Source organism: Cyprinodon tularosa, unplaced genomic scaffold (assembly GCF_016077235.1).
Source record: "Cyprinodon tularosa strain WSP-4 unplaced genomic scaffold, ASM1607723v1 ctg51, whole genome shotgun sequence".
Classification (NCBI taxonomy): Eukaryota; Metazoa; Chordata; class Actinopteri; order Cyprinodontiformes; family Cyprinodontidae; genus Cyprinodon; species Cyprinodon tularosa.
In genome coordinates, this window is record NW_024039241.1 from 66768 (window position 1) to 81944 (window position 15177).

General features: G+C 36.1%; 1 protein-coding gene across 1 annotated transcript in view; it reads right to left on the reverse strand.

Moving 5' to 3' along the window:
* The window catches only part of LOC119795408 (1-phosphatidylinositol 4,5-bisphosphate phosphodiesterase eta-1-like), a 77611-nt gene extending 65646 nt beyond the window's left edge, over positions 1–11965 (reverse strand). The window contains exons 1-2 of the mRNA XM_038303404.1: positions 11742–11965; positions 1179–1290 (exon numbers count right to left, since the gene is read on the reverse strand). Of these exons, the coding sequence (XP_038159332.1) occupies positions 1179–1257 (79 nt within the window). The 5' untranslated portion in view covers positions 1258–1290; positions 11742–11965. The remainder of the gene's footprint in view (positions 1–1178; positions 1291–11741) is intronic.
* Between the last annotated feature and the right edge of the window lie 3212 nt (positions 11966–15177).

Below are 15177 nucleotides of genomic sequence, written 5' to 3' on the forward strand. Positions count from 1 at the left end.
TTTGTGTGTCAACGTTTACGGTTGCTAAGCAACAGAGCATACGGCGGTAAAACCCGCCGAAGGGTAGACCTGGTCGAATTCACAGCCAAAACTCTTCCGGTCTCCTTATTTTCAAGGACTTCGAAGGATCCAGTCTAGGTAGACCGCGTCCTTGGAGGACACGTCCTAGGTTTTCGAACAGAGCCATTACCTGGCTTTGCTCCGTAGCTTCCTGGTCCGTCATCTTGCCGCTACTAAGTTGAAAGAACACATAGTACGCATGCGCGGCTCCTATCTTCCTGTTCTGTGCTCCATTAACCAGCCTTGGAAACCATGACGTCAGACCACTGTTGTGAATTCGTATTCTCAAAGAAAAAATCCGTATTCTCAAACAGCCGCTGCTGTTTGTGTTCATAAAGAATAAAGCACAAATTTAAACTTGAAATTTGTATTTATTAGTTATTGAAGTTGTAACTATTTAAACTGTATGTTGCATGTTTTGAATGAGATTTCAATTATTATGAGTTTACAAATTTTTGTTATGCACAACTTCTGACTAAAATGCACACAACTATGCTTTTATGCACAAGTTTATTTTGACAGTGATCTTACCTCATACTCTAGCCTTTATTTTTCTATCTTTGTAAGCACACAAAAGATGTTGGCTGTCTAGGTGAGGCCGTAAAAGGTTTGCCTGCAGTAGGCGTGACAGCCGACAAAGACAGACCAACTTATCAGATTTGTCACGGCTTTATCCGGCGGCTCAGTCAGTGGGAAGTCTACAGTCTCAAAACCTTTAGATCAAAATCATACTGATCCTGTAACACATCTGGATTTAGCTCAGCTCTCAGGGGATAGCAGTGTAATAAAAAATTATAAAAAGAGTTTTTTTCTAATAGAACATAAGCACCGAAGGCACTGACAATCCTCCACATGATGTGCATTGTTTGTAGCTAAAAGATAATCCATTATGTTTTACAGGACAATAAGAGAAAATAATTAGAAACAACAAGTTAAAACTTAAAAAGAAAATTTGTAGGGTTGCTTGATTGGGCTAATATTAAAAACCATGGCTTTTGAAACATCAACATGAAATTAAGTCTCCCTCTAGTGTTCACTCCTTGAACATATCGCCAAAAGGCCAGCCAGCTTTCTGGATTGTGTTTTGTGCATCAAATGGTGTGTCTCTTGATATTTACCCTGAAAGATGCTGTTGTCTGTGAGGAAGTGCCGGCGGTACTGTGGCTCTCCTTTCTTGTTCACCACACGGGAGCTCATGATGTGAGGAAGATGGTGAAAAAAATCTCCCACCTATAGCGAGGAGAGGAAGTAATTTAATACTCAGCTTTGAGATAAGAGTGGATTAAAAAACAGTTACTGTCATGCTAAACAGAAGGACCTAGTTGCATTAAATGGATAAGTTATAGGCCAGATCCTTCACCCCCCTATATTTGAACCTTTTTCAAATCTTTCTTCTTTCTCTCCACAGGCGTTCTCATTTATCTTCCTTTTGTTTCATCAACCAGCGTTCCCAAACTCTGAATTTTCTGCTTTGTCTCCCTGATTTCCTGTTGCTGCTGATACTCCCACAGCTACCACTCTGTGATTCCCCACCTGTTGCTCATCTGTCCATTTGATTTAAAGCTTAGAATAAGCTTCTCTCAGAAGCACATACACTGAAGATGCTCAGATCTGGAAAGTGTCAAAGCCTCCAGAGTATTTATTGCCATCTGTTGTCTGTTATTCTTGAGGTGAAAGTATTTTCCTTTGACCCTGTGGCAGCAAAGTGAGACCTAAGCCTGTAATGTGGGCTATGGTTTGAAAATACTAACATATTTTTCTGCTATGTTACAATTGTACTTACCTAATTGTTTAATGTACAAAAAACATTTATATTACTTTATGAAAGAATTGGAAAAAATGTTGACATTTTGTCATGTTGCCTTTGTTATAATTGGATTTAATTAGGATTTTTATGTTTAATACCAAGTGCAGCAAGCTTTTTAGATGTTGAAACTTTTTTATAAGGATACACTGCGAATATTGCTCATGGCTGGCTGTATGTTCAGGAATGTTGTTGTAATAGACATTTTTTTCCTGCCCTACTCATCTTTTATTGTACCTACTCCTGAGCAGAGCCCAAAAGCCAATACTGGGACTGAAAAAGCAATAGTGACATCGGGGTTAAATGGAGAAAGGCCAAGGGGAGGGGGTGTAAAAATGGATGTCCATAGCTTTCTATTGTTAAAGTGTTGTTAGAATTGTAAATAAATGTTTCTTTTTGCTTAAACTGAAGTTGGTGTAACATTTGTTATAATATATCATGTAAATACAGTGAGAAAAAGCAATATCAGCGTACAAAGCCCCCCCACCCCGACCCCGAAATTGCAGTACATATCAGGGATTGGATAAACTGTTGTCCAATTAATTGGCATCTGCCTTAAAAGACCTGTATAAGTCAAACTCTAGTTACTATGGGTCTCATGGCTGTTTCTAGTATGTTTGTTGCTCATAGTCACAGCAGTCAATGTCTTTTCATATACAGAAACTGGATTAAAAAGGGCTCTTTGAGATATTGTTTAATAAACAAACCCTACTTTAATCTTCTGTTCAGCCATGACCTGTTTTGTTCATTATTGTTCTCCAATAATGAGCAAAAGCCTCTAAAACTTTAGCAAAACAGATCGATTAATGAGATAAAATTACAAACATGAACTGTACTGTGTTATTAATTAGCTTCTGAAGTTAGCTTGTCCATATTTAGTAGAAACAGACGCCAAATACTTATATAGGCCACACTTTTCAGATTATTATTGGTAAAGTATGTGTGGAAAAGATATTTCCTTTTCCTTTATCTTCACTCTTTCACACTACACTGTGTTGGTCAAACAAAGTTTGTATCAGTACTATTGTACTTGTATCTGTATTGTGCTATTATAGCGACAGTTTGATATGTTGTGTTCTCATAACTATTTGAATGAATTGCAGTTTGCAAAAAGTTTGCATGATTTGATATATCATAAAAACTATTAGAGATTGATTGATTACTTAATGAGAATATTTTTTAAAAAATTCCACTATAATTCTGATTATTATTCTTTTGTTACTTTTCAAACCTAAACTTCAAATAAAAGAAAGCACAAATCCTTCCAAAACGATGGCCAAAAAAGCCGCTGGATCTGCCTTTATTGTCATTAACTTTAAAGGAATAGTACACCCAAAACATGATTAGCGTTCATTTTCTACTAACCCAATGCTGAACAACACTCTGGAGTACTTTTTTGATATCTCAAATGCATCTGGAGATCTGGGAGGCTTCTTGCTGTCTGCTGACATTCAAATAATGGAGGTCTATGGTGACCGAGACAGAAAAGTCCATAAAAGTCCACAAAAAACGTGTCAATATTCCTCCATACTGCTCGTCCAATGTATTCCAAGTGTCCTGAGTGGGTAGCATCCAGAATTTACTCGAAACGAAGTCATTTAGAATGTTTTTAGAGCATAAACAGTAGTGTATAGGATTTCCTGAAAGCGCGCACATGCGCGCTCACGACGCTACGGAAGCCGGCAGACCAAACCAGATGAAAGTGCGCATTCAGCGTCTGCTCTGCCAATAATGCAAGCGTAGAAGAAGAAATGTGCTGTTTACCTGTGCAAAGAAAGAAACAACGAAAGAAAAATGTCTGAGGACTTCAGTGTTGAGGAAGAGCATGAGTTCTTTGCCGAGCTGAATGCGCTGGTTTGGTCTGCCGGCTGTGAAATATCTGTGAAATATCTGTGAAATTTCCACCCATGCTTTTTTTTTCCATTAGAGTTTGAGCTCAGTCAAAGGTGACAGAGGGTCACTGTTTTTCTTTTTACATTTAAATTCTATGTCTGCCTCAGCAGTTTTACCTTCTGCGGGCTGTTTTCCAGGACTGCCTTGTATTCAACTTCATATATCTTCCTATCAATTCAGAGCCTTTTTCTCACACAGGATTCTTCCATAAACCCCATTTTTTACTAAGCAGATAGTGTGTCTAGTTTAAAGTGCAGTTTATATTTATATTACACAATGCACTTTAAGGGATTTCATAATGACAATGTATTAGCCCAGACATTAGGTTTAGCTTAAAATTAAAATATCGATTGGTGTAACTGCATACTTCTAAACAGTTTTTTCCCAACTGAAAATGTTCTGTTTATGCTGCTGAGACAATTTTCTGTAGCAAAACATTAATTCTCAACCTGTCTCTCACTTAGCTCATGTTATCTTTTTTGTATTTTGTTATACTTTAAAAGCAAGTTTCCATTAATGAAATCTGTTTTAAACAAGGTAATTTAAGCTTCCAACAATCACTAGTTTTCTAGTTTTTTGGACTGGATGTGGTCTCAGTTCGGAAATGTAGGCTTTCATTTGATTGTCTTGCATTTACATCCAGTGTTTATTTCAGAATTAATAATTTTTTGTCTTTAGAAGCAGAGAAGATGCTCATGGAGAAAGTTAGTAACTAGTTACATTCACTTCTGTAACTTTCTTTGGAAAAAATGTGTATTAAGGAGTAGTTTTGATGCATTGTAGTTTTCATTTGAGAAGTATTAAGAAGTATCACTAGTCTTACTTGAGTAAAAACTTTTGTTTACTCTACCCCATGTGTAACTATATTCAATACAAAACTAACTTCTTTTAACTGAAACCTAGAAATTGTTTGCTTAAAGACCTGGATGTAGAATCCCTTGGCTGTAGATCTTTTAAATCTCAATTTATGTGACTTGAACCCTGGATTTAAAAGGTGAAAGGGGGAATCCACGACTAGCAAGTAGAGCCACTAAACAGACTGAGATGTCAGTGCTGCAGTGAACGAAGTGAAATTGAATTGGATGATAGTAAAACTATATGATTAACCAGGGTCTCTCCCCTGTCTCCCCTTGTTTATAAGACCCATGCAAACTTATGCAAACACCTTTCTGAATTTACTCATTGAGCAGATACTTTATTAGACAACAAAAGGAGCAAAGTGCATGTCCTAATCCTAAACCAGATGCAGCTATTGGAAAGAACAGCAACAGGAAGTTTTGGTGTTTAGCAAGAAAATAACAAAAACTTGGCTTATATAGTTAAAACTGCTTAACCACAGTGATCCATTGTTGTGTATTCAATATACTTTTACTTATTATTTGAGAGTTAGTAAAATAACTCTTCTGTTTGCATGTAACTTTAGCAGTCCCCTCATCAGCCACAACCTCAGTGGAGTTATTCTGCCTGTGCTCTCAGAGTGGTAGACATGCTAAAAAATAAATTCTTCCCTGCAGCAGCGACTTGATCAGCAGCCTAACAGGAAGTAGATCAAGGAGCCCATAAGTAAAAGCTTTTTTTCTAAATCTTTGTTCCTTCAAGTCAAATACAGCAAATGCCAAGTAAAATAAAACTTAACAAGGAAAACACTTTTAATTACATCGAAATTCTGTCTATATTAATTTCTATAATATTTACCTTTATATTTTATTGATGCAAAAATTTGACTTTTATGTTTTTGTAATACATGCAGCTGAAAACTGTGTTATAATAGCCAAAATTTGAAAAAGCGTCATGACATATCAAAGGAAAATATGTAAGAATAACAATTAAGGTATTGAGGTATTTTTTTGCCACAAGGCGTGTGGCAAAAAATCGATTTGCCCATATATCAGGATGTTAAGCCGCCCAATATAATATGGATCCTTCAGTTCGATTTAAAAAATAAACAAGTTTTTTATCTAAAAACAGTGAGAGAAAATGGGCTACCTATGCACCATCACTCCGGCAGATAGCGCCATGGAGTCCTTTTGCTGAGCAGCGCAGCATCATATCTGTAGTTGAGGCAGTCACAGGGGAGGACGTGGACCGACTTAAACCCAAAAAAAACATCAGTATCAAAATAACTGAATGATCAATACCTTCTGATCAGCATACACAGAACTTGCTTCTTTTTATCTATACATTTAATTTTGATAGCTGGGTAAAATATCGCCATATATACTGATATTACAATGTCATGATAATATCCGATTGTAACCCAAGTATCGTGACACGTATAGTATTGCAACGCCCATGCCGATTCTCACCCCTATTTGGCACTAATATCGATTGAAGTATTACCGTCTAAATAAATGTGTGGTCTAATCAAAGTCTAACAGTATTTCATCAGTCCATCTTGATATTTGATTATGACAGGTATTTGCTTCAACATTGTTTCAACATTGCGTCTCCTCAGAAACATCCCAAGGTTCCGGTCATGTGCAAAAATGGTGGAATAACCTTGTCTTTCAGGTTGTCACCTAGCCTTTATTTTTTAGCCGGATGATTTTGCTGAACCTTATCAACTGCAGCAACCAAAGATCATGGGCTTAAAGGGTGGCCACCATGATAGGGGCATTCCTTTGTGCACCAACACTATAAAAAAGGGATGTCCTGATCTGATATTAATATGATAAATTGGTCCAATGTAATACATATATTGGGATATATATCCGCCTGCTTGTACAATCTCCAATAAACACATGCTGATATAATCACCCTGCTTCTATTTGCTTCTGTTTAAAATGTATGTAACAAATTGGTTTACAATAAATTGGTCTGATTTTAAATGTGATGCATTGAAACACTAAAGCTGTATTACTTTTTTAAGAAATCCTGAAAACTTGCTGTATAGATAGATTAACATTAAAAATAACAATAAACAGACTTAAATAAATCCATAATCTTAGTATTTTTTTTTACTTCTAGGAAAATCACTTTCCCTTTAAATTCAATTATTTGAATATTTTGTATAAATAAACACACACACTGACAGCTTGTGACAGATAGATGAAAACTTGGTAAAATCTGCTTCTACTAAACAACAATAATTTAAAACAAACATGAAAGCCTCAATCTAAATCAAACTTTTGGGGAAAAACAATTACTGTATTTTGTATATTTCCTATATTTATATCATTAAATATAATCCTGAATGTTTGTTTTAAAAAATTTTAGTATATCAAATCCATATACTACCAAATTGTATTTGAAATACACCTGAACATGAAGTCAAATCCAACCGTTATAAAATTGTTCAATAGTAATAATATTGTTCAGGCAAGAGGAAACTGTTTTCAAAGTGTAGATCTTAGCAGATGGCTCAATCAGCTGTCAAATTTATAAAAGATGAATGCTCTTTAGACTTGTGGTTTTCCTGCCACCCAGCTCCTCCTTTTCATGATCTCATCAAATTATACGCTGATTAATGTTGGCTGAGCTCTTAACCAGATATTCTTTGTTCGTGTTCGCTCTTTCTAAATGACAGATAACTGAGTTTAAACTTTGAGCTGATACTAATTATATTAGGTTTGCTTCATATACAAAACAACTTTACATTAAATAATATATTTCAAGAGGAAAACGCTGAAACTAAACAGTATGTCTCATTCATTGCTTCAAGAAATGTTTGCTATTCTTTCAGCAGCCTAGTGACTAATTTCTACAACAGTAGCTCACTCTAGTAGTATACAATGGTCTAATTAAATTATCGTGCCTGGTTGACTTATTATATTTTATTCTGTGTTTTACACTCTGCAGGGAAACAAAGCACTTTTTGTGTGTAAACTGTGGTCGGAAAAATCTATTTACTATCACATTCTTTCTTCTGTTATTTATTAATGCTGATCTATATGTACCTACTTTTAAAAGCATTGTTCTAGCAGAGCACCTGCTAGACAAGGCTGAACTCATTAGAAGCTGTTTCCAGTTTTAGATGTTCTGGTAATAGCCTAGACTAATTTAGACGCAAAGTTATTTCATTAAATGCTTCAGTTTGTGAGAAACTATCTATGTGGGAAACTGTTTATTTTGTCCTTGAGAATCTCTCCCTGTGCTTCTTAAGTAGTTAGGAAAAACCTGTGTAATTCAGAGCAGGCAGCAATATTGGCAATTAGAAATGGATTCAATTAGAAATGCCGAATCAGAATTTCTTGTTAACTAAAACATAGACATTTTATCTCGTCAGCAATACGCACCATACCATACCATAACTAAAAGAAATGTTATTACGAAAGCACATGTTAATTAAACCAGAAAGTCCCATAGACATTATGTCTGTGGGAGAATTATGAAAAAGTGTTGGGAGCTGGAGAAGTTCCACCTTCCTCCAGCAGAGTCCGCCGTGGATCCTCCTGAGCTGAGCTGCCTGCACACATGTGACTGATCATCTCATCAGGAGGACCACAGTACTTAAGCTGTCTTCAGACCTTGCCTCGACGCCGCAGTGTTTAATCAGTTTGGTTAGCACCTAAGCCTAGAACCTCCTGAGAACTTTGCTATCTCTGAGTCCAGTTTGGATTCTAACCTTTTTGTCTCTGCTTCCAGGTTACCTGTTTTTCTCCTGTGAAGCTCTGGAAGAGCTTAACCTGCCGAGCCTGTCCTCTGAGCCAAACCTGAAGACTCTCTCTTCTGGATTCCCAAGCAGCTCTGGACTTAGAGCTGGGAACTCAAACCAAGGTCAACACCCTCACTAGAAGTAAGACGCTGAAACGGTTATCGGACTCTGCTGAACCAAACCATCTCCGGACCCAACAGTTCCTCTCCCAAAGTCTCATCTACGCTTCTCAAGGTACAGACCAGAAACTTTCAAGATCAATTCCAGCCAAGCCAACGCTAACAGAACTGTCTCCCTCACAGACTCCAGTGAACCAATCCCCAGGCCTGAACCAGCAAACTGTACATTTACTACGTGCTTGTGCAACAATAAACTTGTTAACCTTTCCTCTGAGTCCGTTGTGTTCTGCATCTTGGGCCTCTCAGTAAACCCATCATGACAAAAAGTCTAAAAGATATTGGATGCCAAGAAGGATAAAATAAGAGTACAATGCAATATGAATGTTGGTGTTCACTTTAAGGTATAGTCGAGGATGATCTTTTTCTGGGTGGATCATCAAAATAAGTGGTCCTCCTAATTGTCAATCACTCTGGTTATATGTTTCATAAAGGCCGTCCTACCTGCTCATCCCCATTTTCACTTACAGGTGGTGAGTCTGACATTGTGGAAAAATTGCAAATCTTCTTTTGGACAGTAAGCCTGTGTGAGCGATGCAAACAGCAACTTTTGAACAGAGCTTGCAGGAGGAGAAATGGGCTCGTGCATGCTCTCACACGCATTTAATAGGGTGTTCCTTCTCGGGAACGGGTACAGGGTTGTGCACATGCATTTTTTTATTTTTATGTAGAGACGGTGGGTCTGTTCAAAAATCTGTGAAAATCCTTCACTCTACCTTTAAGTATAATGCTTCAAATTTTGTAATACAAGCTGCCAGCAGATGGCGCAAAATAGTGTTCATGTTTGTCGCAGTGCAAAAATTATTTTCAGGCTCATAAAGGACTAAGTCAATGCTATGAGGAGTAAAACCGTGTTTAATTTAAAGATGAGTATGCCATTTTTAGGTTTGTTTGATTTCTAAGTGACATGGGATCTTTAATTTTAGGTAGTCAGCAATCGTAAGTAAAAAAACAAATTTATTTATGATTAAAGATTTATACTTACACAGAAATGTGAGTTTTGTGCATGTTTGTTAAATAAAAAGTACAGGTTACAAAAATGCTTCAGTAATATACAGTCATAGATGCAGATTACCATCTAACCTACTTGTCTGTCTAAGGATTACATCTGTTGAGATTGTAAGGAACCCTATCAAAATAAACAGTCTGGTCACATTGATGGGTAGATGCTATCTCACTGAATGACTCACCAACTCATTGACTCATTCAAGGCTTTGCTCTGAAAACGGACATTTCCTGAACAAATTTCAATTTATATAACTTTAGTTTTTCTTTTTTATGAAAATTCAAACATTGATAATCCAAAAAGTATTTTCTTTAAATATTTTGTAGGACAAAATTTTAAATCCTAAGATATTTGTAAATTCATATGTACTGTAAAGTAAATAATATAATAATAATAAATAGTAATATATCGGTATATATAAAAATAGTAATAGTAAAAATGTAGCTTATTCTTTATTAAAGCTTCATATGAATTTCCATCATGTTTAACAAACCAGTGCTTTATGATTCAACAATCTGGAAATCATCCATCGTTAGCCTCTTATCAATTTATTATCTGAAAAAGGTAGATGTTAGCCTAACCACTACTTTGTACAACAATCAGCTTAGAGGAAAGACGAGGAAGTTGCCCAATTCTAAATTCTCCATCCAGTGCTTTTTAGTGACATTTTAACTTATTCCTGGTAGAGTTACCTGGGGGGCTTCTTGTTATGCAAAGGTGGGGAATAATTAGCCACTATAAACAAAGATTGCCAAGTCATAAAAACTGAGAACTAAGGAGGACATTGGATGGATCGTATCCCCAAACAGACCAAAACAGAACACTTCTTGCAAGAGAAGAATATCCCCGACGGACATCTGCATATGTGTATGACTGAATGTTAGTGTGGCAATCCATACTAAAATGAGCTGTTTCTGTCTTTTAGAATGAAAGTGTTCTTACTTTCTCATTAATTTAAAATAGTTTATCTTCCGTGCAAATAAAAAATAACACACAGAGGCAATGATGTAGGCGAGCTGAATATAAATGCAAACCAGACTTTTAACAATTTTTTTCTTTTATGGACATTATGTATTATTATTATTATCCTTTCTCTTCACTATTATGCCGTCTAATTTGGTCTATTACATTAAATCCAAAAAATACATTGTAGTTTATGGTTGTAATTTCACATTATATAAAAAGAGCTTAGGACACATGAAAACTTTTACAAAGCTATGTATTCAGGCAATGTTTAATTCAGTCTCAAACAGTCCATTTTCTTGTCTCCTGCTTTATGAAGTAAGGTTCATTTATTCATGAGCGATCAGAGCACCCACAGAGAGTCAAGTTTCCACTCCTACAACACAACACCAGAAAGCTGATACACTGCTCACAATACTCCCAGTCTCATAGTAACAAGGGAGTTTCTTTACGGCTGATGCATTCCTTCACACACATTCTCAGACTTCCTAGTGCATGTGGACGTGTTAGGAAAAAGCCAACCAGTCTTACCAGAGAGTGTTTAATTGTGATATCCACCTGGATCATTTAAGGAAAATCCAATAACCCAAAAAATATCACACATCTTAAAGTGACTGTATTAAAACCATAAGTATGAAACAGAAGCACCTGAGGCAAAAGGTAACTTCTGCACTTTTGGGGGAATTTATGTTACACCAGCTGTCTCTTTGTCTTTCACAACCAGTCAACCATGCTCAAGCCACTTAAATCAAATAAAAAAATCCCCAAGGACTGTCCTTTCAAATGGGGGTGGGGGGGGTGTCAGTCTCTTTCTAACAGGGATGGCTACCGGCTGTGTGTAATAAAAGCCTTTGTTGTGCTCCTCAGCTACAAGCAGCAAATTCAGCTGAGGCAGAAAGTGTCTCATCAATCATTTTAATAATATATTGATTATAAAGAAGCCCAGGAAGATGACAAATATATCTAGATAAATAAATGGGCACCAAAATCATGCAAGGGTAATAGTGTTCTTCTGTTGGGCATGGAGTAGTGCACATAGGGACTCATTTATTATGGGTTCCTGTTTTAACCAAGCTGAACAGGTGCACAGTTGTTAGGACACTGTATACAGTATCCTAACAACTGTACATTTAACAGGCAGGATGTGTAGTTTGGTGAAATGGAAAAAGTGCACAATTAGGAAGAAAATCAATATACAAAAAATTAATCACTTAATCATTTAAATAACTTCCTCAGGTCACTTACCTCTTTAGCTTTAGTTCTAGCTGTCTGTTTGCAGCTCGGTCAATTCTATCCCCTTTCAGGAGTGGTGGATGTGAAAGCAATCCTTTAGAAAGAGGAAATCCATTGTATTACATATTAGCTGAAAAATGTAGCTTGCCCAGTGGTGTGTTTTTTAAGGAGAGAACGTCCCAACTTCCCTGCACTGTGTGGGTGAGTACCCACCAATGCATCAAGCATGGTGCCTTTTCAAATAACCACTACTGGTGTGGGACAACTGAGTTTGACAAAGCCTGGAATGGATTTCGGAATGGAGCCTGCTGTCCTTGGAATGAGCAATAAAAAGAAGGTAAAGGAGAAAAAAAGGGAAACAAAGTGTGCAAAAGAAACTTTAAAACACGTCCAATATCAATAAAAATAACATTTAAAAGATTTATTAACCAACTTGACAGGACTTAGTTATGTGTCTTGTGACACAAAAATGGTTTGTAAGGTTGTTGTTTTTTTTTCTCATTCTATAATAACTTGTGTCACAATCTTAAGAAACATGTGAAAAAAGGGAGTCTAAATACTTCCTAACAAATTTTAGACATTGCATTTTATATAATGCATTCAGCACAATATATTATATTTTATTGGTAAGATTTGAATGATAACAACTAATTATCTTCAGTACAAAATGTTTAAATTAAATCAATTAAAAGAATGCTACATCTATATTTTCCCACTAGGCACCTATTAGAACCCTCAACATGGATGATTTATTTATAATAATTATTATTGATAATAAAAAAAAGATGACTATTCATAGATTGTTATGTACAAGCAAAAAGTGTAAAAAAAAAAAAAACTAGTTAAAAAACAAACAAACACAAGACTGAATGAAGTGTAAAGTCACACCCATTAACTGGTTCTGGTCAGTTTCACAGGCTTTTAGGTGTAGCTGGACTCATGTTTCAAGGACCATCAGACACAGACTTATCCAGGACATGGGCTACAACTGTTGCATTCCTGATGTTAAACGAGTCTTGAAGCAGAAACAATGACAGATGTGACCTACTAGCAGAACAGAGAAGAAAATGACCTCATTGTTGCTCAATGTCCCAAAGTCCTCTTCCTAATTTAAGTTCTTTTTTTTTTATTGGAAAATCAAGTCTGGAAAAAGAGTAGGGAGACTACAAAGGTGCAAGAGGTCATAGGTGATATTTTTTTAAGCCAGTGATGATTTGACGAGCCATTTTGTCTGCTAGCCTTAGTCCACTCACTGTGGTTTATGTTGTCCAAAGAAAAGCCATCAACTCGCTTGATGTTTTCCTCTACTAACTTAATTAGCAGCTGAACTATAAACCAACCACAACACCAAATATACCAATTCCAGGTTTAAGCCTCTTACTAAAATTGCATTTGGACAGACAAGATTGGTTTGCATTGTTTGTGGCACCTATTAAACTATTATTGGACAATAAAGCTAGAATTTATTATAGCTGAGATGGTTAATAAGATTAATCGTGTTTAAACTAATATTGAAATCCTCTTTGGCTAACTTGGAAAACATTACCTGGGAATATGGTGCAGAGAGTTTAAAAATAAAAAAGCCATTTGTCAAAAGAATAACCTATTTATAGCAGTGTTTAACATAAAACTCTACAGACATAAGTATGAAATAACATAAATACAATTTTCAATTGTTTATATACCTCTCTATCAATCAATCAATCTATCTATCTATCTATCTATCTAGAAAGAAAAAATCTAGATCTATCTATCTATCTATCTATCTATCTATCTATCTAATCTAATCTCTGATATACAGTATATATATATAAATGGAAGAAAAGAAAAGAAGTCTTACGAAAAGGCAGATAAACATTTACATCTATAAGCTCTACAGCTATTGAATCCTTATACTTCCAAGCAGACCCACGTGTAATTCTAATCATGAAATGGTAATTTTCATAATTTCACTATAGATGATTAGAAAGACAACAGTACCAATAATAATATGGTAAAGAGATTGGTATGTGAGCCATTTGGGATTTACTTCAGCAAAGCCGCAAGTTGATCTGCTTCATGTGACACAGCAGTGATGCAGTGATTTAGATACAAGCATTGACTTAGTATGGAGTGCATATCACAGTGTAATAACACACTTTTCAGCAGGCTGACATTTCTGAAATAAAAATCTTTGTTTATTGTTCTTGTAATAATCTGGAGTCTAGGTTTCAATAATTGTCAAATTAATGGAAATCCCTGAAATATCTTATTCTGTGTGTAAAGAAAACACATAACGTGTGAGTTTGCCTTTTGAATAAAATTACTGGTATATTGTAAATGCATTTTTTATGTTATTGCAATTTATTCAGATGGATCTGTATAGTTTATGTCATGAATACACAGTGATTTTGAAAGCTGCAAGGGGGAAAAAATCAGCCATTGTTCTCCATATTACCACATAAGAAATATGTATGAACATAATATACACAAAAACTCTGCACTAAACCTACTTATCAGTTAGATGAACAGCCCACACTGTCTGTAAACCTCTGGTATTAAAAACTTTTTTCCTCCTTCTATATCTGAGCCGTAGTTTGTCTCCAACTCCTGCTTTGCTGACAGTTCAGTCTACACCCTCATCAGTCCCCAGAATGCACCTTACAATTTAAACCTACTAACCAATCACAAGTCCCTGTGGCAGTAACAGTCCCTGCTAACATTTGCACAACAAAAGAGACGACAAGCTGATTCATCACCCCCCCTTGCTCCCCCTTTCCCCTCTCCTCAAACCCTCTACTTAAGTCCTGTTCCCTTCCCAAGTGACTCCTCCTCTCCTGCCTTTGTGTTCAGATCCGAAATCCCCCCACGACTGACCCTCCTCCCTTCTGCATTAATCCCCTTGTGTCCTTTTTGATGCACTGCTTTGGCGCTAACTCTCACTACACCAAGACCCCTGCACCCCACTGGGCACACTGGTTTTCCCTCATTTGCTGACCTCCTCCTCTCCTGATTTTACACTGATTGGACAAAGAAGCTAATAGTGTATAATTCTAGCAGATTGTTTGCATGTTACACAATAACATACAGGTGCTGGTCATAAAATTAGAATATCATGAAAAAGTAGATTGATTTCAGTAATTCCATTTAAAAAGTGAAACTTGTATATTATATTCATACATTACATACAAACTCATATATTTCAGATGTTTATTTTGTTTAATTTTGATGATTACAAATGACAACAAATGAAAATCTCAAATTCATCATATCAGAAAATTAGAATATTACTGAAGACCAATAAAAACAAAGGATTTATAGAAATGTTGGCCAACTGAAAAGTATGAACATGAAAAGTATGAGCATGTACAGCACTCAGTATTTAGTTGGGCCTCCTTTGGCCTGTATTACTGCAGCAATGCAGCGTGGCATGGAGTCGATCAGTCTGTGGCACTGCTCAGGTGTTATG